General features: G+C 39.3%; 1 protein-coding gene across 1 annotated transcript in view; it reads right to left on the bottom strand.

Annotated features, from left to right (window-relative positions):
* ddb1 (damage-specific DNA binding protein 1) overlaps positions 1–25,252 on the bottom strand; it is a 45,085-nt gene extending 19,833 nt beyond the window's left edge. Inside the window, exons 1-17 of the mRNA XM_058046128.2 lie at positions 24,942–25,252; positions 23,626–23,774; positions 23,336–23,452; positions 19,049–19,270; positions 17,924–18,038; positions 17,664–17,761; positions 15,244–15,402; positions 12,050–12,133; positions 11,774–11,890; positions 7,601–7,703; positions 5,643–5,718; positions 5,460–5,568; positions 3,579–3,757; positions 2,741–2,904; positions 1,723–1,830; positions 273–480; positions 31–126 (exon numbers count right to left, since the gene is read on the bottom strand). Of these exons, the coding sequence (XP_057902111.1) occupies positions 31–126; positions 273–480; positions 1,723–1,830; positions 2,741–2,904; positions 3,579–3,757; positions 5,460–5,568; positions 5,643–5,718; positions 7,601–7,703; positions 11,774–11,890; positions 12,050–12,133; positions 15,244–15,402; positions 17,664–17,761; positions 17,924–18,038; positions 19,049–19,270; positions 23,336–23,452; positions 23,626–23,774; positions 24,942–25,002 (2,165 nt within the window). The 5' untranslated portion in view covers positions 25,003–25,252. The remainder of the gene's footprint in view (positions 1–30; positions 127–272; positions 481–1,722; positions 1,831–2,740; positions 2,905–3,578; positions 3,758–5,459; positions 5,569–5,642; positions 5,719–7,600; positions 7,704–11,773; positions 11,891–12,049; positions 12,134–15,243; positions 15,403–17,663; positions 17,762–17,923; positions 18,039–19,048; positions 19,271–23,335; positions 23,453–23,625; positions 23,775–24,941) is intronic.
* Between the last annotated feature and the right edge of the window lie 19 nt (positions 25,253–25,271).

Here is a 25,271-nt window from a genome sequence, read left to right as displayed (position 1 = left end):
AAAGTGGGCAAATCTGACGAGGAGACCGACCTGGGTGACTCATAGAGCGGAACAGTGCGGATGTGGAGTTTCTGAATCTCATCAATGGTACCGATAGTGAGAGTGCTGTTGTTAGCCAGAGCCAGACTGTAAGAAAGTACAGATTTAGAAAAGATTAAAATTTATGAAGCCTTGGCATAATGATGAAAATAAATTCTACAATGTATACATTTCCCAACACTTGGTTGTAAAGCTTATAGATTCAAACTGTGAAAGTATTTACTGTTGCTGACCTGTCTGGATAGCCTTCAGAGTTGAGTGGGCACATATAGTTGACCTCCTTGAGGTTGACATTGGAAAAGACCAACTTATGGTTGGACGAATAAATGACAGTGGGGCGATCGGAGCAGGCAAAGACATTGGAGGTGGAAAGAGATCTGAAGGTCCTCAGCACAGTGGGCTGCGTTCCCAGGGTGACCTTCTTGCGCTCAGTCAGCGCACCTACAATGATAGAAATACAATGCAATCACAAAGTTATCATCAGTTTGAAAAGTGGAGGCGAAGAAAATGGTTGAGGCCAAGAGAAGCATTAGTAAGCTCTAGTAAGTAAAGGTGCTCTTGTGTGCAGAGCGGTTTTCAAATAGTCACGTAATAACTGCATAGTCAAAGGGTTCACTCCTCAGTCATGACAATACAGCCCAGAACTGTAAACCCTCATCTGGTTCGTGTTTACACAGTAGGCAAGATAGTGATGATGAAAGTATGCTACATAAATTTGGTATCAAAAAGGGGGAGCACATCGCCCCAATACTGGCCTCCCTGCATTGGTTGCCTGTTCGCTTTAAGATTGATTTTAATATTTTATTGTTTGTTTTTAAAGCGTTGAATGGGCTGGCCCCAAAATACATCTCGGACCTCATCCAAATTTACTCTCCAGCGCCGTCACTGAAGTCCGAGGGCCAGCTCCAGCTTGTGGTGGCCAAGACGAGACTTAAGACCATGGGAGATGGAGCCTTTTCTGTGGTTGGCCCCAAGCTATGGAACTCTCCCCCCTCCCAAGTAAAAAAGGCCCCCAACATCGAAAGCTTTAAGTCTCGTCTTAAAACCCACTTTTATTCTCTGGCTTTTAACTCCGCGTGAGTTGTATGGTCCTGTGTCTTTTGGTTCTTTTATTTTAATTGATTTTACTTTTGGCTTTTATTGCTTTGTTTCTTGTTTTTTAATATTTTAATATCTATTTTACTATTTTGTTTCTATTTGATCTTTTTGGATTAAATTAAATTTGTACCTTTTATTTATTTTACTAGTCTGTGCAGCACTTTGTAAACTCTGTTTATAAAATGTGCTATATAAATAAAGTGGATTGGATTGGAAGTGGATTATCTTACCGGTGCAACGATGTATGTATATAATATTAAATATACGGCAACCAAGTTCAAAACGGAGAAAAAAAAGTTTTAATCAATAATTTACAGCCAAAATATGTGACATTCATTCCCATGGCGAGTGTATGTTATCTTGTGACAGGAATTTTAAGTTTTTAATTATTTTCATTATTAATAAATTGATTTTTGATGAAACAATGACAAAACTTTGTAATTTTCTTTTCAGTAATTTTCGAGGTATCAACCTTGAAAAAAACCACCAAAGCTCGCTATTGTCTTTGTCTTCTGAGACATTAAATTGACTTTCAAATGTGTTCTGGTCTGATGCCTGTGTGCTGACGACGAGAGAACGACATACCTGTCTGCAGATCTAGCCCGAAGTAGAAGAGTGCACCATCTCCAAGGGCACAGAGCAGATAGTAGCTGCCTTCAAAGGTGGTCATTAGGATGGAGCGAGGGATGATCTCTGGAGATGGTCACAGAAAAAAATTATATTTTTCATGTTAACACAAGTAACAGATCAATACCACACTGATCAATGTTTGAAAAAATGTTTAAAATAATAAAAATACAAAAACTGGGGGGAACTAAAGACTTACAAATAATTACAATAGATAATGTGCCTATTATCTGTTTTTTTTTTTAATCTATGAGTAGGATGTGCACGTTGAGCAGCTATTAAAGCACGCGCACACCCACACCCACAGAAATAAAATAATGTAAACCACTACGGATTAGCACAGGTTACTCATCATGAATGAAACATTTTGACTGCAAAAAAAGAGCCCTCCCTTTATAAGCTCATGATGTTCTGAGAATTCTGTCGCCACAAAGTACTGACCTTTTCATAAGTTTAACCAAAAGATGTTATCTACTGTAAAATGCAACATTCTAAATTACCTCCCCAATCTTTAAATGATGCACTAAGTGTGGAATTACTCGTACAACCCTTGGGCATCTATGGAGAAAATCGCTTCACCCTCCAGTGGTTCATAAATGTGGATTACCGGTTATTATTCTTTGACTTGTACTTGTATTTTTATGAAGGTCCATCACATAAAATGCCAAATAAGGTGCCAAACTGCTCTTGGCCTCCATTCAGTCTGCTGTTAGTCACAAAGCAATTTCCCTCGCCTTTTGGCTTTTCCTTATGTGAAGGTTTTAGGGAAGCTTTTGTCTTGCTGTTCCACAGTGCGTGAGCAGTTCGGAAATTTCACTTTAGTGGATTTGTAAAGTCCATTAAGGCATTATATGACTTTGACTGGGGCATGAAAATAAACTTCACTTGACACCCTCAAACTTTATAGAACTGTCTGAGAAGCCCAAAACAGCTTTTGTGCTTCCTTGTCAGTGCACACAGCCTCCCTTTCCCTCACCTCCACCCAGCATTTCCTTGTGCAGGGCAGTGAAGCAGGGCAGTTTCAGCACACGGGCTGAGATGTCGGTCCACAGTCCCACAGCACAGAGAGGTGACTCACCGCCACCTTCCCCCAGGGGCGTGATGTCAAGGCAGGCCACCTCATGCTCCATCTCTGTGTTGCTGAGAAAAAGAGGGGTTGAGTGACTCAAAGTGGGAAATGTTGCGGAATGAGCAGCCTAACTCGGGTGTCTGGAGGTGCCAGATCACTATTTGTGTCTTGATTAAAAGTGAGACGTGAAACAATGTTTAAACACAAAAATATTAAAGGTTACAAGCATTGTTTACTTGGGGTTATGACATGTGTAGCATATGAACTAGATGGGTGTTCATTTAAAAACATTAAAGTTTCTAATGAATGACTAAATGTGTAAATTTGAGGATATGAGTTTACAGTGGAGTTTTGTTTTAAAAAAAACTTACCTGTAAAAACCACATTCAGCATAAGCCTTAATAACGTACTTACAATACATGATAAATGTAAAATGTACAGCATACATTTTCCACTGTTGAAAAATCCCACAATTTGACGTTTATGTCTTGATGCTTCGCTGGCCTTTTTTTTTCGGCAAACATTGAGGTTTTGCACTGTGTTCGGCAGTCCTTGAACGTGTCATAGTTGTGTGCTAAGAGTTAAACTTGTGTTGCAAGTAAACAATGGCACTTGAAGAGGGGGGGGGGGGTTATTGGAGCTGAATCCCATCTAATAATTACAACTAGGGACGCTCCAATCCCATCCAACAGTGATTTATAAAATTTGACTAACATCCTAAATTGTGCATGACAAATCATCCTACCTAATCTGTTTGAGCTCTCCAGCCAGGATCTGAAGATAGTAAAGGGCACGTCCAACAGCAAGCACCACCTGAGTGTGGTTGCAAGCAGCCACACTGATGTTCCTGCCCTGTGGCTCCTTCCATTCGCTCACCAATGCCTTGCTGTCCTGAAGCACCAAGCGAACTGAGCCGGACGTGATCTGGAAACACACATGGGTTTCTCTTTGAAAGATTATTCAGCTTCCTCTGGGAAGTGACAGAAGGGGTTGGGGTGATAAAATATAAATCTGCTTCAAAGCAATATTCATTGTTTATTGTACATTTCCATGTCGGGATTGCTCCTGCCTGCAAACAAATTTGACTAATTAATCGATCCTCTTAAAGAGCTTGTTGGTGAAGTACAGTGTGAAGCTTTTTGCCAACCTAATGTTTTAAAGATGAAGTGGAGATGCTCATGGGTGTCGAGGTCAAGACTCAGGCCTTGCATGTAGGTTAAATTAAAATGTCAAGCCTCTAATTATCTGCTCAATCTATCTGCCAAAAAAGACAATTGTGCTTCAAAGCATTTGAAACATTTTTTAGAAGTAAATGTTCTACAATGTTTTCACAGATCCCCTAGCCACTATGCAGATACTCGGTACAAGGCAAGTTATTTTCTTAGTTTTCGTATTTTCTTAGTTAGTTTTATGACTTTGTGTATTTACATGAGAATGTTTTTTCATATTAGTGGGGAGCCACAATGTATTTGTTTCAAGTGTTAGTATTTAGTCAAGCAAGTTATATTTGAATCAAGTGTAAATAACATCGGAGGTCATTACCACTGCTTACACGTTAGGTTACAAGAACGGAAATGTAGGGTGTGTAAATGTGACAGACACATAAGAATATCGCAAATTGCGTTTGAGCTGATAACTAATAATTGCCATGCTTATGACCATAACCTTCCTTCCCTGTAAAAAAAATACATTTTAACAATTTCAAAAATGTGAAATATTCATCTCAACATCCAGTAAGAATCATCAAAGTCCCGCCAACAAAGTGTGTTTTGGTAAAGTGGTCTAAAGTCCACCAAGTGAATGTGTGTGGATACTATGGCTCTATGATTTCTGCATTAACGGAATCAGAATGGCAGACGGACTTGCAAATATGGCCAATAAAAAAAGAATTTGACTGTTAAACACAAAGTAAATGCTGTCATTGTGAGGAGAAGGAAATTTGTTTGGGGAGGTACTTCCCCGGACAGTGGTGTAATATGGTCGCAAACACTAACCAGCCCCATCCTGAAATCAACATGTTGAAATGGCAGTCTAAAACACCACCAAATGTTGTCTCATGGAAATGGAAGCTAGTTTGGTTAGCTTAGTTTAGCAAAGCATGCTGGTGTGGCTGTATGTGTGCGACTCAGGCTCCATGTTGTGTTTTACCACTTTAACGTACGGTGCGTTGTACAATGCTTGCTGACAGTGTGTGTTTTAATCTTGCACCCAGCTCATCTTAACTCACACAGAACACACTTCCAGCCTTCAAAAGAGAAGCGCCGTTTGCCACATCTCGTCTAATTGTGGAAACAAAGTGGGTCATTTTTTTTTACAATAATAATGTGATAGGATTTGCATCAACATCTTCCTTATATTGTGGCCATGTTCACAGATCCTGACATCCCATTAGGAAAGTTAGCAAAGCTATATTCATTTCTGAATTACTATGCAAAATTGGCCAATGATGTATCGCATCAATAATTGTAAGAATTTTTGCATTTAATTAATGGACATTGTATTGACTAACCCAAAAAGCACAGACATTATGCTGGTAAAATAAGTGCAAAATGTAAAAAAAAACCAGAATTTTGAAAAAAATTAAAAATCTAGGAAAAAAATATAAAGAATTTCATAGGTTACATACCTGAATGAGCTGCTGGTGTGCAACATTGCCACAGTAAAATGTCTGTTGGTTGTCCACAAAGCCTGGAAGTTCTGTCTCCTCAACCTCCTCGCCACTCAGCATCAGCACACTATGACAAAAAACACACTCTTCAAGTTCTGCTGACACTTCATGTATCTGAGACGCTCCACCGCCATCTCTTACCGTGTCTGCCCAACGAATGACAACACAAGCATGTCATCCGTCTCCCTGCCTGCCTCTGAGCGGAGAGGCCACAAACCTGGAAGCCAATTCGAGACAAAGAGTTACTCGCATCACCGGTTGCAAAGAGGAGTGGTAGAAAAATCCAGTGAGTATCAAGACTTTTACATTTTTAAAGTTCACATTTTAGCATAGGGTTGCCTGTCACTCTAAGAATGCCATTGATTGGTTCAGTGAATAACTGTCTTTTTCAGAAACGGGAGGCAGCAGCAAAGACTTTTAGGGCAAAGCTGATCAATAAACAACTGAAGCCTGACGAGTGCAAGCAGACCTTAACCGGCCTGTGTGGCCCTTTAAGCGTTACAGCAACGTCCTGACAAAGGAGCCTCTTTTCTCGGATTAAGACACGTCGGCCATCATTAACCCGTGACAGGACCGTTCACACTGACACTCGACATGTAGCCAATTGAACTGTCTCTACTTTGCTGTGATATGAAACACACAACAGATTATCAAGTGCAACGACATGAGAGAGGGTCAGTCGGAGAAGACTGATGATTTTATAGAGGGGGGAAGGAGCCCAATACATCAAAGTGGAATGGCCTCGCTGAATACAAGTTGTGGTCCAGCTTTCCTGTGCTCCATTTCCTGGCAATCTCCAGCTATAATTTGGACAATTTTGACATAGCTTGTTGTGGAAGGCATTGGACATCTTGGTGTTGTACACAAAGTGAATGCTTAAACAGGGACAGCTTAAACAGTTGTTTGTTTAAAGAAAGGCTGTCCTCTAAATTTACCACACTGGAGCAGCAATACACTATGTATGATTCCTGTAAACATGGATAATGGAGAGGCCGTTCTCACGACTTAAGTGATTCTCGAGTCTCAATACGTTGTGTTATGTGGTGGTGTGTCAACAACTGACATTGTGACCTTGGTGACTTTCAGGTGAGGATCTTTACAAGAGAGTAAGGACGTCAGAATCCCAATCAACAACAACCGCTAAAGGGGACCTATTATGCTCATTTTTTGGCCCTTTGTATTGAGTTGTGGACGCACAGAAAGCTTTCTAGTTCTCAAAGTGAGTTTGACACCTGTGCTTTATATAGTCTTTATTGCTGTTCACTCCCACTATGCAGCCGCTCCTCCTTCATATCTCTGCGGGGTTCTACGATCGCTCCGCATAGAAAAGGGGTCCTCAAAGCGAACAGCTGCTCCCGAGTGTAAACAATGGAGCAAACGGCAAACTACAAATGTAACAAGATGAACATCCATCGCTGCACACTTGCTTAAGGTGTCGGTATGGCACAAAAAACTAAATGAAACACAAAAAACGCTGCAGTAGACACAGAGCTGCCTTAACTAGCTTGTATCTTCTCAGCATGAGACCTCGGCATCAAATCCAGTCTATATCGATATGAACAATAAGCATGATCTAAAAAAATATCGATACATAGACCAGCCCTAAGACAAATCTGAGTTTGTGAAATACACCTTTGTTCGAGTCACTTAATTCCACAGACTAGACAGTTAATTGTAAATTAAAAAATATATAGATATAAAATGTTTTCGATATCAGCCTTACAGCAGTAAGTTACTAGCATTGGCTTGGGAAAAGAAAAACTCAATCTCAATACTGAATACCAAGATCTAGCACTCACCAGAAAATGTTACAGCCATGTGGTTAAGTGTGATGGTTTATCAAATGAAAGAGAATATTTCTAAAGGTAATGGTGCCAAATTTGAAGACATTTTAAAACTATTACTCCAAGGCCCATGGCATCAAAGCCATGTGTTAACGCCCAGATACAGAGCTTGGATGGGCAACAGCTGGTGTTTGCCAAGGCAATTTAAGCAGCTGTGCAGGTTCAAGTGTTTCAACTGCCAAGTAAGGGCAAAATGAAGGCTTGGATAAAGTCGAGGCTTGAGTAGGAGGTGATGAAACACAGAGACACACAAACCTTTGATTCCTGGCAGGTCAATGCTGGCGTGCTCATGAATTCCGATGCCGTTGCGAATGATCCGAAGAGATCCTTCCTTGAATGCACCCGAGCACGTAACCAGCTGACAACAACAAAGCAAAACAGAAATCATACATGAGAAAAACAGCCAAATACTATACAAGGTCATTTGCCTTTTAAATTTTTAGGTAACTTAACCAGGTGGTATTAATTAAGGGTGTTCTGATTGATCGCTCACAGATTTCGCCCATGGATTATCGGTATCCACAGCATAAAATCCCAATCGGAACATCCCTAGTATCAATACTTTAGCATTGTGTTATTTGTGAGCAATAATTATTAACTAAGGGTGGGTGGAGCTTATTTGATCAAGCAGACATAACAAACAACCTTACACCACAATTTCACCACCTGTGGCAATAAGCATCCTCAAACTACCAACAAACCACACTCCTGTAGGCTACCTAGAGTCTTGAAAACTATGACTACTGGAATCTACTATTTAAAATTATAAACAGGAAAATATTTCTACTTGAAGTTGAATTTTAAGCAGACTAAACTATAATTACAACAAAATTTGATTAAAAAGTTCATTTCATTTGACAAAAAATAGGTCCCCTGGGCAGATTTCAAGGCTTTTTTTTTTTTACAATAAAGGTGATGATACTGCACTGTCTTGGGCTGCACGGTGGTTGAGTGGTTAGCACACATTCCAAAAACATGAATGTTAGGTTAACTGGCATTCCATAGGTATGAATGGTTGTTTGTCGATATACAGTAAAGTCTCGTTATATCGATATCGGTTATAATGAATTACTGCTTATTACGATACTATTTTCATTTCCCGGCAAATTTCTAGTCTTTTATGATATAATTAGTTCCGTTAGTACGATACCCGGTTATTATGATAATCCGGTTACTACAATGCCCTTTTCATCTCCAATTTGGTCTGCTTATATCGATACAAAAGCAGCTTAAATCAATCTTTGCTTAAGGATTTCAATACCAAAAAAGAACACGGCGAACGGCTGCTTCCAGTCAACTTTATTTTTCACACTTCCACCACCAGAGCGCAGCACACACACCGATTCCCGCACTTCTTGGTTCACAGGTCATGCTCAACCCGCCCCACATAGCTGGCCAAACACATGCCTGCAACAGAAGAACCAACTGACATAGCATACACACCTATTCCAACGAAGACACAAGCGTACAAATACATGTATTTAATTGTGTTGTATTCAGATATCTTTTTATCGCTTGCAATAATCACTGTTTTTCATATGTACATGCGGGCGTTCGTGGTTTCTCTCGTGTGTATAGATTCCATACACACGAGAGAAACCACGAACACAGTTGGTTCTTCTGTTGCAGGCATGTGTTTGGCCAGCTATGTGGGGCGGGTTGAGCATGACCTGTGAACCAGGAAGTGCGGGAATCAGTGTGTGTGCTGCGCTCTGGTGGTGGAAGTGTGAAAAATAAAGTTGACTGGAAGCAGCCGTTCGCCGTGTTCTTTTTTGGCATTGAAATCCTTAAGCAAAGATTGATTTAAGCTGCTCGACATTGTTCTATACTATAGAACAATGTCGAGTGCATTATTGCCCACTTTTAATGCAGTTCGGCGCAGGATCGGATATATCGACAGTCCGGTTATATCGATATTTTTTCCGACTCCCGACAATATCGATATAACGAGACTTTACTGTATGTCCAGGGTGTACCCTGCCTCTCTCCCAAAGACAGCTGGAATAGGCTCCAGCATGCCTGCGACCCTAGTGAGAAAAAGCGGCGTAGTAAATGGATGGATGGATGACACTTGTGATGCATATACCAATGATATGGAAGCAACATATCTTCTGAAATAAAAATAAAAATGATCACTAGCATGGGAAGGAAGAGGTGATGTTCATTAGGAGTTAGGAGTCATTAAGAGTTTTTCAGAAGCTAATGAGCAACTGGTTTGAGAACGGTTGCCTCGTCTGATTAGTCTTTGGACTTGGCTTCTTAATATGAAAGACCAGGGGCCTCACCTATAAAACAAGGCTCTACTCCATTACTGTATGTTCCCTATAAAAACACAACCTGGAGTGAGAATATGCACACCGGTGAACATCTGATTGTGTACATAGTTGGTATACGCACTTATTGGAGTAATGGCAAAATGGCAACACACATGGTGTGTGGTAAAGTGAAAATCATATATTAGAAATGAACATGCAGTGGAAGCAGTGGAGTAATATCATTTGAAGTAACAAAAGTATGTATGATCTGTACTGGTATTGGATCGATATCAGTATCAGATGCTATTCAAGGCTGCAATATCGGAATGGGATCGTAAGTGTATGCCTATTAGGACTGGAAATATCAGGATACCTAGAAATACAATACGATTTGCAGTACATGGCTCATGGTAACGATAATATCTTGATATGGCAATGGGGAAACAGACCCAAAAATATTATATTATATATTTGAAATATTGTTTATGTGTTTATATTTTGCAGCATATTGGTGGTGACAAACGAGGTGGCTCTGCATGTCTGTCATATTTTGGCGGGTCTGTAACCAACTTTGTCCCATCCATGCTATAAAGGTGGGTCCACACTTTTGATTTCCACTATGTTGGAAAAAAAAAATGTGCCTAATAAAGTGTCAATTGAAAACAGCAGAAAACCAGTAAACCATACGGTAGCTAGATCTGATAGAGTTTCACAGAGTATAATAAATATTGATGACAGACATGCACATCAATCTACACGTTTGCAAAATAATATATAAAGCTAATTGAGTAGCGCCTATCACTGCTGCATTTTGACATTGCAATCAAAATATTGAAATTATGTCTACAGCAACTGGAATAGGACCTGCATGCTAATGTTGGGTAAACAGAGTACACTAACAAGTGATAAACAAAATGACGGCCAGAGACAGAAAGTAAAAGGAGTATTCATACAAGACGTCCACAACAATTAATCCAAATTTACACTCCATTGCAGTTGCACATTGCACAAGCCAGTGACACTTTAGGGCTGGTTTGAGCAGCTTCCGTTCTACAGACAATGCCACTCAAAAGGGCAGCTACTTTGGTGCTGGCGCCCTGGTTCTTCCTCTGATGATGGCAAAAAGGACACTACATTCAGACTTTGAAGTCTTCATTTATGTTCACTCATCCTTGCTAACTGCTAGCAATGTGTGTAGCTCCCACCTCCACCAAGAGGCTTAATAGTTGAGTGGATGCTCTCTTTTGTATTTATTTCATATAGCGCCAAGGCTCACAGACACATGCAGACTGAACCCGCTTGTTATTCAGCCTGTGTGCCACAGAAAGATGGAGCGGAAGCGCATACACTCACTCGTAATTACAGACCTGTTTATTTTAATCGTTGGATAAATCAATATATCAAATATCGTGACAGGTCTAGGCACCATACAAGAAAGCTTTTATGTGAATGATACCCAGTATTGTTTGCACTACACTACTACTATTGCTGCTATTTGTGTCTCTTGTGGTTGTAGACACATTTTGTAGTTTTCTGACTATGATGGCATCCCGAATGTGCAGTGACACAACTTTACACAGTTCTGTAGCCGAGATCAAAAAGAAGAGTTTCATGGCGGCTGTTTTAATGACCTAAGTCTGTAAGTACTGAGGACAGCAGTTATTTTTCAGGAAATATACAGTATCAACAGTGTAAAAACACAGTACTTGGCCTTTGATGATGTAGTCTTTTCAGTTATCTGTGCTTACCACAATGGTCTCAATCACACACCATTAACTGATCAGCTAGTAATATCAACTATCTCCAACAATCAACAAAAAATGATTTTCAGTTACAGATTTTTGCTTGAGAAATAAAGCATTACCTGTGTACCTCAAACCACCCATTTTAATGTAGCCCAATTAAATGTCAAGAATCAAAATTTCCAAGTTGCAAATACCTTCATATAGTGTTTTGTTGATAAACATGTCAATTTAGAGACATCATCTTTTTCATGCTCTGTACTTAAACACCATGAAACAAAGCTGTTCAAAAGCCATTTGCTAAGCCAGATAACTATTATTTAGCATTTATCATGTCATCGATCTTTGTATGAAATACACAACAAGACGTAAATGCTGGTAGAAGCATCCATACAATTAGAAAAACAAGTAATAGAAGAGTCGGCATTCACCTGGCCTTGGCCCTGCCTTTCAAGGTCCACCACGCACATGTCCACAATGGGCCCCAGATTAGTGAAAGTCTCCATGACAGCCACATAGGAGCCCTGGTCATTGCTGTCCACATTGAGCTGTCAAGAAATAACAGAGCTTTTTTAAGAAAAAGAAACTGTAAAAAGCCTTGCTTGACAGCACGCAGGTACATTCAGCATTTGTAAAGGAGTGACAGAATTTATATTTAGTTCTTAGAGTTCCTAAGTCAATGGTCTAGGACTCGGACGTTTCCTTACCTTTACCAACTGAGAGTCACCCAGTCTGGAACCCACAAAGACCACACCGTTATCCAAGTAGGTCAAACACTCAGCAATTGATGTCTGTTTGTGAAGACAACAAAACATCTCAATTTCTTAACATGCTCAGATTGCTTGCCAACCGTATTTTCTGGACTTTAAGTCGCACTTTTTTCATAGGTTGGCTGTTCCTGCGAATATATATATAAAAATATATAAAAATATATAAAAATATACATATAATATCACAGACAGCCACAAGAGGACACTCTAGACTTCTGCACCGATATCGCCTACTCCTTAATTCAATATTTAAACAGTAGACGTTAGCTTACAAAGACAACTGAAAAGGACAGAATACAAAGGCCCCCCAAAAGAAAATATATTCTGCAGACTACAAGCTGCAAGTAGTGAAATTAGCAGCTGAAAACAGTAATGGAGCAGCAGAGAGAAAGTTTGGAGTGAGAAACTTGTTAAACTTGTTAGGGACTGGCATAAAGCGCAGGCTACTTACTGCCATGAAGAAAACAAAACAGTTACTGTACTTCAAACTGTTTATGTTCCATAAACACTGGACACCTTTTGTGTTCATGTTTATTTTTGGTGTAGCTGAATAACCATTGTGTTAGCATATCTTACACCTATTCAGCCAGTTGTCTAGTCTTTTATTAATGTTACAACTTGACTTACTGACGTAATGTCTGTTTTGGTCAAGTAGTTTGTCAAATAAATTACCCACAAAAAATGCGACGTGTACTCCAGTGTGACTTATGTATGTTTTTTTTCTACCTAATTATGCATTATTGGCCTTGTGGGACTCTGACTTCGGAGCAATATATAGTCCAGAAAATACGGTATAGATATATAGATGTAAAAAGAAATCCTGCAAATGATGATGAATCAATAAACCCAATAGTCATTTGTGTTCACCGAATGTAAATGCTTTATGGCTTCATCGCGGATGTCAGTGAATTTTGTGTTGAGGCCGATGTATGTAATGCAACTGGGCATCAGTAATGTTGAGACATGATGACGTTAGATTACATAACCTGTCACACTGCATGGAGACTGGCTGCTGAGCTGACATGCTGTGGCTGAGATGGACATGCCATGGCTGAGAGAGTGAAATAACGGTTTTCCTCTCATTCACTGTGGAAGTGGTAACTAGTTGCGCTTTGTTCTTCTTCCCTATGCCGTTTGAAATATTTTCTTAAATTTCAAATAAGCAAATTGGAAAGGCTAACTAGTTTGCTCGGTCGCTTTAGGCTAGTGGTGGCTATCTGTTGTCCTTGCAGTGATCCCATAGCTTAGGCCAGGGGTGCTCATTAAGATCGCGATCTACCGGTTGATCGCGGAGGTGGTACTGGTCGATCGCTGGTCGATCGCGGCGTGACATTAAAAAAATATCATTCTAGCATCAATGCCGTCACTTGATTGATATACAGGGCAGCCATTCAGATGACAACTGAATGTTGCCCTTCGGTTGACCAATCAAATCAAACAACGTCTCTAAGTGCAGCAGAACTTACGATGTCAGCCTATCATCCATCCCCGTTACTTGATTGACATACAGGACAACCAGTCAGATGACAACTGAATTTTGACCTTTAGGTCACCGCTCATGCGTAAACAACGATGCAAAGTGCTAAGCTAGTCGGCGAATCGCGTCAGATTTTAAGCCCTCGCTAGAGTTTATGGTCACTAAAATGAGTGAAGTAGCTGGACCAAGTAAAAAGGCAAAAACATATCACTTCCATACGGAATGGGAGGTGGACTATTTTTTTTTCACAATGTCTTTTTCGAAGTGCGTTTGCCTGGCTAACCTGGCTATCAGCAGCTACTGTCCGGACTATGCATCCCTGGCTGATTCAATTCAGTGCAAGTCATCAAAGTAAACTCAGGTAATTACAAAAAATGTGAATAGTTAATTATGTGTGTTTTGCAATATTGGCTCATTTGGTTATGTAAGGTACGTCAACATACATTGTACGTACAAATAATCCTCAATACATTTGAAAATAAATAGATGTTTTGCATTTTTGTAGTGGGTAGATCATTGTGACTCTGTCATTTTAAAAGTAGCTCGCATGCTGAAAAAGTGTGAGCACCCCTGGCTTAGGCAATGTGATGTAAACAAAGAATGATAGGGAGGTTAACGACTATTGGCGTGTTATTTAATGTCTAATTATTATTTATTTAATTTACTGCCATTATGTAGTCCCAATCAAGCAGCTGAGCTAACTGGTAGCATCTTAAACATGTGCCCACTGAGCATGGTGGGTACATACAGTTTGCTCCTATGCAAAATGTGAAATTAATAAGATAACAATAATGAAACTGTTGATCTAAAAAAATGAAACCATTTGGTCGTTCATTATTAGGTGAAATGTCTTATTTTCTCTAGTGTATTTTTAATTTCTCTTTAATCAAGCAAAAATATCACATTATTCAATTAAATGCAGGCATTTTCAGTAGAATGACTAAATTACTAAAATATTTGAAAGCTGCAGCCCAATTTGGAAGTGACCTTCAGAGAGTTATTTGATTGTGCAAAGTGCCTGCAGTTAAGCTGATTCTGTGTATATATGGCTATATGCCGTGTGGAATAAATGTATACCAAAAATGGACCTCTTTTTCATGATGTGTGACAATGCAGCGATACCGCTCCCTTTCGGAAGAGCAGACAGGTCCTAACAATATAGCAATCTGTCTCCTGTTCAGCAGTAGCACTCTTCTTGGCAGTTCCCAACTCCAGTATCACTCAGAGGACTTGGAAAACACCATTTACTACACTCTTTGGCAGATCATTAAGGATAAGGTGTCACAAGCCAAAAAGGTGTCTGCCTTTCACTGGAGATTTGTTTTTAAAGGCTGGTATTGACGTGAAGCAGTTGTCTAAATCACTTTTAAATTGATATATGACACCCAGGTAAGCAGACAAAGAGATGGGATGATATGTCGCATTCGCTGTACAAGTGTAGAAAGACCCATTAGGTCCTGTCAAGAGTATAAAACACTAAAATGTCTATAGTAGCAAAGGGGACATAGGAAGATGAGAAAGCTGGAGGGAAAAAAAGCCAGTCAGCGACAAGGTTACCATGCAAGCTAAGTATGGGAATGATTCCAAGGAAACGCAGGTGGACTAACACAGTGAAATAGGATAAAATGACAGATAACGTAATAAAACGGGGTACCTCTCCCAACAACTCCACATGCAAGTCTTTAAGTGCAACTGTTCCATCCATTAGTTCCTCCTTCTCCAGCAGCAACATGAAAAGGCGGCCTTCCATGTCTCCCAGTAGGTAGCGTGATCCATTTGGGTCCACTCGGTTGTGACAGACAATAGTGCTTTGCTGTAATCCAACACAGAGACGATATGAGGCTTGAAAAATCATGCAGACCATCACTATGATTTGTTTGACATCATAGTCACCAACATGAGCCATACACTATCAGAACAAAACTACCGTATTAGAAGATGACACTGACAGGAGCTATGATGAAAGAAAATACAGTGGAACTTTGTTTGTCATGAAATAAGGCAAATCCAATGATCCACCATCCATTTTATATGCCACCAGGGTTGAGGGTGCATGCTGGAGCGAGAGGTAGGGTACACCAGCCAATCACAGGGCACATATAGACAATTTGGAGTCTCCAATTAACCTAAAAACATATGTGTTTTTGGAATATGGGAAGAAACCAGAGTATCAGGATAAAACCAACGCACACACGAGGGAACGTGCAAACTCCACACAGAGATGCCTAAATGGAGGTTTGCACCCGGATCTTCCTGATCTCCTGATTGTGTGGCCAACATGCTAACCACGTGCTCACTAACCATGTGCTCTAACCCGCCCACCCAAGTTCTCTGATTGGCTGAAGACGCAATTTTACTAAAACCTGAGCCAATCCTCATTGCTTATGTGGTTATCTCACCCATTCCCTTGTCACTCTGCAACACTCCCTGTGCTGCAGATTAGTTAAGAAGTCGGCGATATATGTTTAGTCGGCTACAGTAACGTGCAATAACGGGGTGTCGAAAATTGTAACGCCGTTATGCTGAATGTAAAAGTAATTTGTTAGATTACCCGTTATTGAAAAAAGTAACAGCGTTAGTTATTCCCGTTATTCCGATCACTGAGCACCCCAAACTATTAATAAAAATATAGCCATAAGATGAGATAATAAAGATTATTATAGCAAATAACTCTAGTTTTAATGGGAAACACATAAATGATGGCTAAAAAAAAAATTAGGGAATTAGTAGTTTGTTTTCAGTATTGTTGTTTCAGAAAAAAATGCCATTATGTCATTACATAATTTCCAGGAGATTATAGCTAGGTAATGTTGCTCATACAAAGGCTTGGAGGAGGATAAAAGAAGAGAGTTGGCCATTGACATTGTCAGTCTTCCCATATATACATTATATTTTCTAGGATACGTTGCCTACTTTGTGCTCTCATACAAACATCTTAACTGCCTTAGAAAAACAGATCCATCCAATTCTTCTATACTTTTAGTTATTCATAAATTCATTGTTTAGAAAACAGACCTGTGGTTTTGGAAAAGCCATTTTTTTCAATATGTCCAATCCATAGTTTTGTAGGAACCCTGTAAAAGAACCACTATATATTTTAATGGACAGAAAACTGTTCCCACAAAGTTGCACCTTGCCAAAATACCCTGGTATGAGGAAGAATTACAATTCTGATGAAACTAGGAGTCTAATACAATGAAGTGACTAAGAAGTACACCATAATACAGTGCATGTTCCGCCAGTAGATGGCCGCAGACTTGTAGATCTTGACAATGCACGCAGGCACAATTCTACTGGCTCGTGACAATATCCCTGTCTGCACACTCTTCTAATAAAGCTCAACGCCACAAAGTGAACCAGAAGATAATAGGTAACACTGGAGAAAAGATATCTAAAAATGTTCTGTCCACATGGACAGATTGTCCCTGTTGTTTCATTTCAGAGTGTTTGGCTGGGGGGGGGGGGGTCCTGTCTGCTATGACAGAAGGACAAACCAGATAAAATAATAGCAGTCATGGTATCATAAACTCATTCAGTCTACTTCACTTTCAAAGCCTCTCCTTCACCAATGTCGCCTACCGTGTAAACTAAGTTAATGTATAAATTATAAGACTCTATTGGCATTGCAGGGACTGCCTGTCAACAGATTATAGCCATTTTATGAAGTATTTATATTTTTATGATCATCGACGTACAAAAGTGGAATCAAATTGACTTGAGGGCTGACTGTTTAGTGTAAAACTAAACTAAAAGAGGCATGTAATAATTTTAATGTAAATCAATAATATCTCCTTGAAAAGATGATGTGTCAAAGGGTCAATCACAACTACGTTGACATATAATCTTACATTTGTATCACCCATTGAATGAATGTTTAACGAACGAGATAATGTAATACACTTCATCTGTCCTTTAGTATTAAACACTGAGGGCTGAAGATCTGTTCAGCTTTTTAATTTCCTGTTTATGAAAGGGAAACACCAGAGCTCCCACAACCATACAATCACACTTTTGTGTTTTCCATGATACAAAAAAAAAAATCTCCTTTACATAAAAACTAGAAGATGCAATTACCTTGATCGTGGGTGGTGCAATGGCCAAATATTTGTCTCCGTTGTGGTACGAAATGGACTCCTGTCCTATGATTATAGCACCACCAAAAGGCTCTGGCACTAAAATGCAAGCACGATAAGTTAAACGGGCACTCCTAGAGACACGCTTCTTCAGATTCTTAAACTAAAGCCCAATACAATAGGATTGTGATAAAGCAGACCCCACATTTAAAGCATTCAATAATTATTGTTAAGTAGTGAAACGAAAGAAGTTCCACAAACCTGGTATGACCATCGATGCTTCAGCCTCAACATTCTCCTGTTTCCATGGTCCCTTGTTGAACTCTTTTTCCCTCAATGAAACCTCATAAGTCTTCACATGGCGTCCCTGAGGGTCCTACAGTTTATGACAGAGGACACATCTTCTTGGTGGATAGATACGATAAAATAACTTTGGCAAAACTTTAAAGAAAAACTTCACCACTTTTGGAATTTTGGCCATCATCCACAATTCTTATGTGAAACATGAACACTTTTTTCTTTCCCTTTTATGTGCATTATAATGAGAGAAAACAAGTTAGTAAGAGCTAGCTAACAATGTACGTCATTGGGAGGTACCTATTTTGACTACACAGCCCTCTACGAAAACCCATGAAAACATTTTATTGTTTGATATACAGTATATGCTGTGATCACACATTAACAGTACAGTGATGATACTGTGTAATACAGTATCTTGCCGTATTTTAATTATTTAAACATTATCAAAACTTTTTTCCTAGGTGCATTGACTTAGCCAAGGAGCCCACGCTACTTCCATCAACAACAGCCATATAGAAACGACAATGGCACTTGATATTTCTGCACTCATTGGGATGGCTGTGTCGTCCAGCACAAGACTGAGGTTCCAGTCCTCGGGTTAAAAAAAACGCTGACAGAAAAAGGCCATCTTGTTGAGTCTTCGTGCTGAAACCGAGAGCCAGCACTATCCACTCTTCCATACGAGTGGTTAGCGAGGCGTCATGTTTACTCTGCCAGATAAATTAAACAATATCGCTTTAGCTTGTTTAATATACAAGTTAGCTATATAAATGGAACACTTTTGGTTTTTTAGGGCTTCAGTGCCAATGACGTGTATTGTTAGCTAGCTATCCATCCATCCATCAATCTTCTATACCAGTTATCCTGATACAAACTGTTTTTCTCTAAGGATTGTGAATGATGGGCAATATTAAGTTTTCCTTTCCTACTGAATGAACATCTCACATCTGTCAATTGCTCTTTATTGCTCTTTATTATTCTTTCATACATAGAGTTAAGTGAAAATTAGAACAGCAAAACTTTAATAGTATTTAGTTTAGTCATATTTTATATTGAAACTGCACTGACAGCCGTTGCTAAGCGTACCTGGTAGATGAGACAAACAGTCGGGGCCTGGCAGCCATAGAGGAAGTGAACATCAATAACTTGCAGCTCCTCCAGTCTGATGTTAAAGGCCTTAAGCTCACGATTGTCCCGATCCAAAGGGATCACCTTGAACAGCCCGTCATATAGCCGCAGGCCAATCATACGGCATTCTGGGTCAACTATTCCAATAATGCCCGTCTCTGAGGGGCGCCCGATGCGATCCTGAAAAAGCAAAAGTGGAGAAAAGTACAAAAATCACATCTCTATTTTTTTTTGTTGAAATTATAAAAACAGTATCATTTCATAATGAGTGAAAAATATGCCTCTAAAGTCACACAAAAGCTCCCAGTTTGAACATCAACAATGGTTGAAATGAGTATATATCACTAATTCCCAGTTGAAAGATCACTCTGGGTTAATGTTTTATATTATACGTATGTATTCTGAAAAAGGACCAGCCTCAACAAGGTGTATTTAGCAAAGAATACACAAGAGAAACAAAGTTAAACTAAGTAAGCAGAGGCACATCCAAGCGCTGATTCAAATATGGTGTATTCCTTTGTTTTTTTTGTCTTATAGTGGTTATTATTTTGTGACAAATACTGCAGGTTCAAAAAACGAGATCCATCCATCCATTTTCATGCCGCTCATCCTCACTTGTCGCGGCTATGCTGGAGGCTATCCAAAAACCAGATGTGTGAGGCTATCAAATATGCATTTTACCTGTGTCATTAATTAGGAAATGTATAACAGAGTGTAATTGCTTTTATGTCTTACTGTAATACTGGTTAACTTCTTTGTACGTCTGTCTGTGTATTGACTTTATGGGTACAGCTGTTAATAATAATGGGAATAGTTTCATTTGATTTGAACATGCATCAGGTTACAATGGAATACATCACATAATTCAATTCACAGTTCAAAGTGACACATGTCCAAAAGGAGTAGGAAGAAGCAAAGCTTATAAAATCATAATATCATATTTCTCCTCTCTTGAAGAGAAGTATTGTATGACATGGTTTTGGTAACAGGCTAGTTTTAGCTTTATGCCTTATTTTAGCTGTTTGAAAATTAACTATATCAGCGGGTTTTAATATTTGTGATTTTAGAAATAAAGAATGTGTATGTTTTCTATAGTGCACATTATGAATTATCCTCACTGATCTTTTTTGCAATAGATTTATAACGTGAATTTATAGAGTGAAGATTGCTTTTATAGTTATTAGCCCACAATAAGTTGGGCTATGGGCTGCATGGCAAAGAGTGGTTAGCACGCAGGCCACACAGCTAGGAGACCTGAGCTCAATTCCACCCTTGGCCTGTGTGGAGCTTGCATGTCCTCCCCGTTCACGTGTGGGTTTTCTCCAGTTTCCTCCCACATTCCAAAAACATGCTAGGTTAATTGGCCACTCCAAATTGTCCATAGGTATGAATGTGAGTGTGAATGGTTGTTTGTCTATATGTGCCCTGTGATTGGCTGGCCACCAGTCCAGGGTGTACCCCGCCTCTCGCCTGAAGACAGCTGGGATAGGCTCCAGCACCCCCGTGACCTTTGTGAGGGTAAGCGGTAGAAAATGAATGAATGAAAGTTAGATATGGTAGATATCTATTGGTAAAAAGATAAAGATATCATAGATAAAGAGTGTGGAGTGATCTTTGATCAAGAACGAATTTTGCTTTGTTCAATATTGAAATATTTCTAACCACCTTGTGTTGTATATTATTAATATGAGACTTCCAGCTCATTTGTTCCATCTATTATGACCTGCAGAAATGTATTTTCATTCACCCTTTCAATGTCTGCACCATGTATTTGTTCGTATATTTTTCTATTTATATATTTTTCTTTTCTACTATTACCAAACAGTATGATTTTAGTTTTACTTCTGTTCCAGTGTAATCTAAGATTATTCAAACCATCTTTTTAATAAAACCATTTAATCTGTGACCTTTTTAGTGATCTCTTCTACGCTTCCTCTGATATAGTAGTATATGAGTTGAACAGTTTTGGCCCAAGTATTAAACAGGCCGGGGCACTCCATAGGTAGTATTTCAAGTTGCAGATGTAAAGTTGTAAAATGCCAATTTGTTAAATATGTCTTTACTCAAACACCATCATTGTACTACTTTTATCTCAAAACAAAATTCATTGTAGTATTCAATAGATAATCTCCTTCATCAAAGCCAAGGTAAACGTGTGATTGATTATGATTATTCATGGAGTAGACATGTGATTCCATTTTTAAATCACTTCACAGTAGGCCTGTCACAATAACACATTTTGTTGGATGATAATTGTCCTACAAATTATTGCTGATAATCGATATTATTGATAACATTTTTTGAGAGCATTTTGTCATTCACTAAATGGCATAATAATGCAAGCACATCTTATCAAAAGCAATAAACTGATTTCTCAAGAGTGTCATATTGCAATTGGAATGTCAAAAGCTTTTAAATAAAATTGTAGATGCAATTGTAATAGCTTTATTAATGTAAGCTTTTTTTTTTTTTTTTTAAATCCCTAATTTTTGTCTAATAGGTTCAGTAAAAAAAATACACAAAAATACAATCAATCATTTTCTTGGTTGATTAATCTAAAGCTTGTTTCAGTTAATAAAGTAATCGATTAAGCCAAAAAAGCGGTAGAAAATGAATGAATGAATGGACCAAATGATCCAAAACCTACAGTTTGTGATTGTGTCCTCATCAGAAAAGAGGCAAAAATGCCCATCGCCATTTTCCAAAGTCAAAACCGATATGTGTGGCTACCTTGTTTTGGCTAAAACACAAAGATCACAAAGAAAGCTTTCATGGATGACTAAGTAAGACTGTATTTTCCGCACCATAAAGCTAACCGGCTGGTCCTCTGGTGTGGTGAGAGCCATATGGAGATGAACCCGCTCTAGACTGGGGATGATTGTGGACTTAAGGAGAACCCCCCACCCCCACTCCCACCACCCTCCTGCACTCTAACTCCTAACAATCCTCAACAGCACAGTGTAATGTGGACACCTTCAGGTTTCTGGTAACTACAATCTCTCAGGACCTGAAGTGGTCCTCCCATAGAGACCATGGTTATACAGTGCAGGTTTTTCACTCACATATGTGCCAAGAAAGAGACTGGGCAAGTACTAATTGTTATCAGTTGGATACTGGAGTGTTGCAGGAAAGATGACTGACCTTGTGTCCAGTGAAAAATGAAAATCAAGTCGTATTTTCAAAGTGGAACCAAGAAGGGAAAGGAACTTAGTGAGAGAAAATGTGAAATATTAGCACTACTACTATGCACCAGTGTTACTGACAATGCTAGCCAAGTTTCAATCAGACTGCATCAAACTCTTCTTTTGGCTGGAGTTTGAGAACCTCATGTTCTGTAAATATTGCAAAGGGCAGAAGCAGGCAGGTAAAAAAAGACAAAATGGCAGCCTAACAAAATGCAACCACTTCAAGCGCCACATCACCCGCGGCCACAACTGTCTCTGTCACGTAACGAGTTACTGCATGTGATGTGAGTTAGCATAAGTGTGTACAGCATGTAGTACGCCAGGACTACAAATCAAAAAGTCCTTATCATGGCACTGTGTTTACATGTATGAGTGCACGTGTGTTACCAAGTACATTGTTTGAGTGTTCATAAAAAAAATTGTGTAAAAAAATTTCACATTTCTCCTAAAAAAAAAAAAAAAAAATTCTGTGCTCCTAATTTTTTTTTCATTTAAGAGCACCTATGCTCCTAGCGAAAAAGCTAAGTGTACAGCCCTGTAGACGCTGTATGTAAAAAGGCCCAGCAGAGGTTGTACTTCCGAAGACAACTCGGGAAGTTCAATCTGCCCAGGAGCTGATGATCCAGTTCTACACCGCAATCATCCAGTCTGTTCTGTGCACTTCCATCACTGTCTGGTTTGGATCTGCAACCAAACTGGCCAGGAAAAAACTACAAAGGCCATCAAAGCTGCATAAAAAACAACCTTCCCTTGGTCCAGGGCCATGAAGAAGGCAGGGAACATCACTGCAGACCCTCACACACCGGACATAACTGTTCAAACTCACCCCCCAAATCCTGTTTTTAATGGAAATACTGTTTTGGTACAAATGCAGATAATGTCTCTCTATACCTTTTTTGGTGTGAGGCTCTTTCAACATTTCCCATTTTCATAAACATTTAGGAGTTCCAACAATATAACTTTGGTTTTAGTCTTAATTTTTCATGTTGTTGCTCACTGCAGACTTGAGCGTTTTTATAGTTGGTTCCTTGCGACGAAGAGTACCAGCAGTTTCACTCACCTGGACGTTGCCGTGGGCGCGAGTGATGATGTCAATGCTCTCGCCGTTCTGCTTGTATTCAAGGATGCAGGCATTGTACTTGGATGTCAGAATAAAGAGCAGATCCTTGTTCTCACCCTGCAGAAATTAAGAATATGGCACTGAACAAAAAACTTAATTCCGGCCATTGCAGTTTATCCTTATGACTGTCACAAACACAAACAACTGACATATATCTTGGCTTTCATTCACAGTGAAAAAACAGCTTTCACAAGCATGCATCATTCAAACTGCAAAGAGTGAATACATACCTTGGGTCTAAAGAGCTCCATGACAGCGATCTTGCCGTACATGCCCACTTCCTTGACAGGTCTGAGACCTTCAGCTGTAACAACATAGATCTCCAATCTTGTGTTTTTTGCTATTAGCAAATTGAGGTCCTCTGCGGAGGTGAAGTGGCCTGTAAAATCATAACGAGGACATGTAACATGCTGTTTACATTATTGTTTATGTCAACAGAGTCACATTTTGACAATGGCTCAGTTTGCAGTTAGCATGCCGCTATCTTATAACACCTGGGTGCTGACATTAAGATAAATATGACAAAAAATGATGACTCACAGGGGTGTGAATACACTTTTTCACTGAGGGCCACATCGCAGATATGGCTGCCCTCAGTCATGCTTGAAACTGTCTATACATGAATGTAACCTGATGATAGTATTACATAATTGGCCATGCATTTGATTATTATATTTTTACTTACAAATTGAAGTATAACTTGCTTTGAAGTGAGAATGCAAAGAGGACAAGGGGGAGTGTCCCAATTCAATACTGATATCAAGAAAGAAAGTATCAGCAAAAGAACAAGTATCGAATTATACTGCTTGCATCTAAAACCTCCGATATTTACCCCAGATGCATAAAGAAATAAATAGTTCATACCAACTGTTGATTATTGTTCTCTGTTAATAATATCATTTGATCAAGCCTTCTTGAAATATCAAAAATCGAAATTGTAATATTGGTATCTGGACATCCGTAGTGACAAGTATTTATTTTTTGATAACAAAGAATGCTTGCAGTATCTTATCGCATGGCTGAATGAAAGAGATTATAAGAGTAACATTTTGTAGCGGGCCACATCTGGCCCCCGGACCCTGATTTTAACACCTGTGACTCAGCGAATGTTATGTCAAAACACACGTTTATATTTCTATAGTGAGCTAGTGTAAAGTCTATTTATTCTATGTCATAATAACTAATGAGCAGCTTTAATATCTCCATAATACAGCCCATTTTCAAAGAACTTTAATGGTAGGTGTGACGCATTTTGGCTATGTTTATGAGCAAGATAACACTGCATCCTGTAAGCACGTAGTGACACACACACAAATGTTTCCATCAAAAGCCGATCGTATGTGAGCTACTAGAAAAAGGCAAATACATTGCACATTGAGCGTGACACTTTATAGTCGTGACAAGTAAACACTAGCGTAACTAAACAAGAGCTTGCAGCTTCTGCAGGCCCGTGTGGAGATGTAGGGCTTGCAGCGCGGGAGCTCAGCTAGCTTTCACGTAGCTTTCCGTTCAACGCAGCAAAAACAGCACACAAACTGTCATTTACCTGTGATGCAGGCGTTGACCGCCGTGGGCTTCTGAGCGGTAACCACGTAGTTGTATGACATTTTTACCACAGTACAAGATAAACACCAGAATAGTGTTATATCTCTCACACAAGTGACAAAATCATTGAAACTACAACTCCCGGAAGTAGTTAGTTAGCACAGCCACGGTATCCGTCCATGAAGCATGGCAAGCTAGCAGCGACGAAAAGCTTAAGCGCCCTCTATTGACACGGAGGCTCCACTTAGAGTACAGTAGACAGTTTTAAAACGTTTTTAGAAAGAATAAATTACATAATAAATAATAATGCCATTATCGTTGTTGTTATTAT

This window comes from Doryrhamphus excisus, linkage group LG11 (assembly GCF_037039965.1).
Source record: "Doryrhamphus excisus strain RoL-2023G ecotype Guam linkage group LG11, RoL_Dexc_Guam_v1.1, whole genome shotgun sequence".
NCBI lineage: Eukaryota > Metazoa > Chordata > Actinopteri > Syngnathiformes > Syngnathidae > Doryrhamphus > Doryrhamphus excisus.
This window is presented reverse-complemented; position numbering and strand designations above follow the sequence as displayed.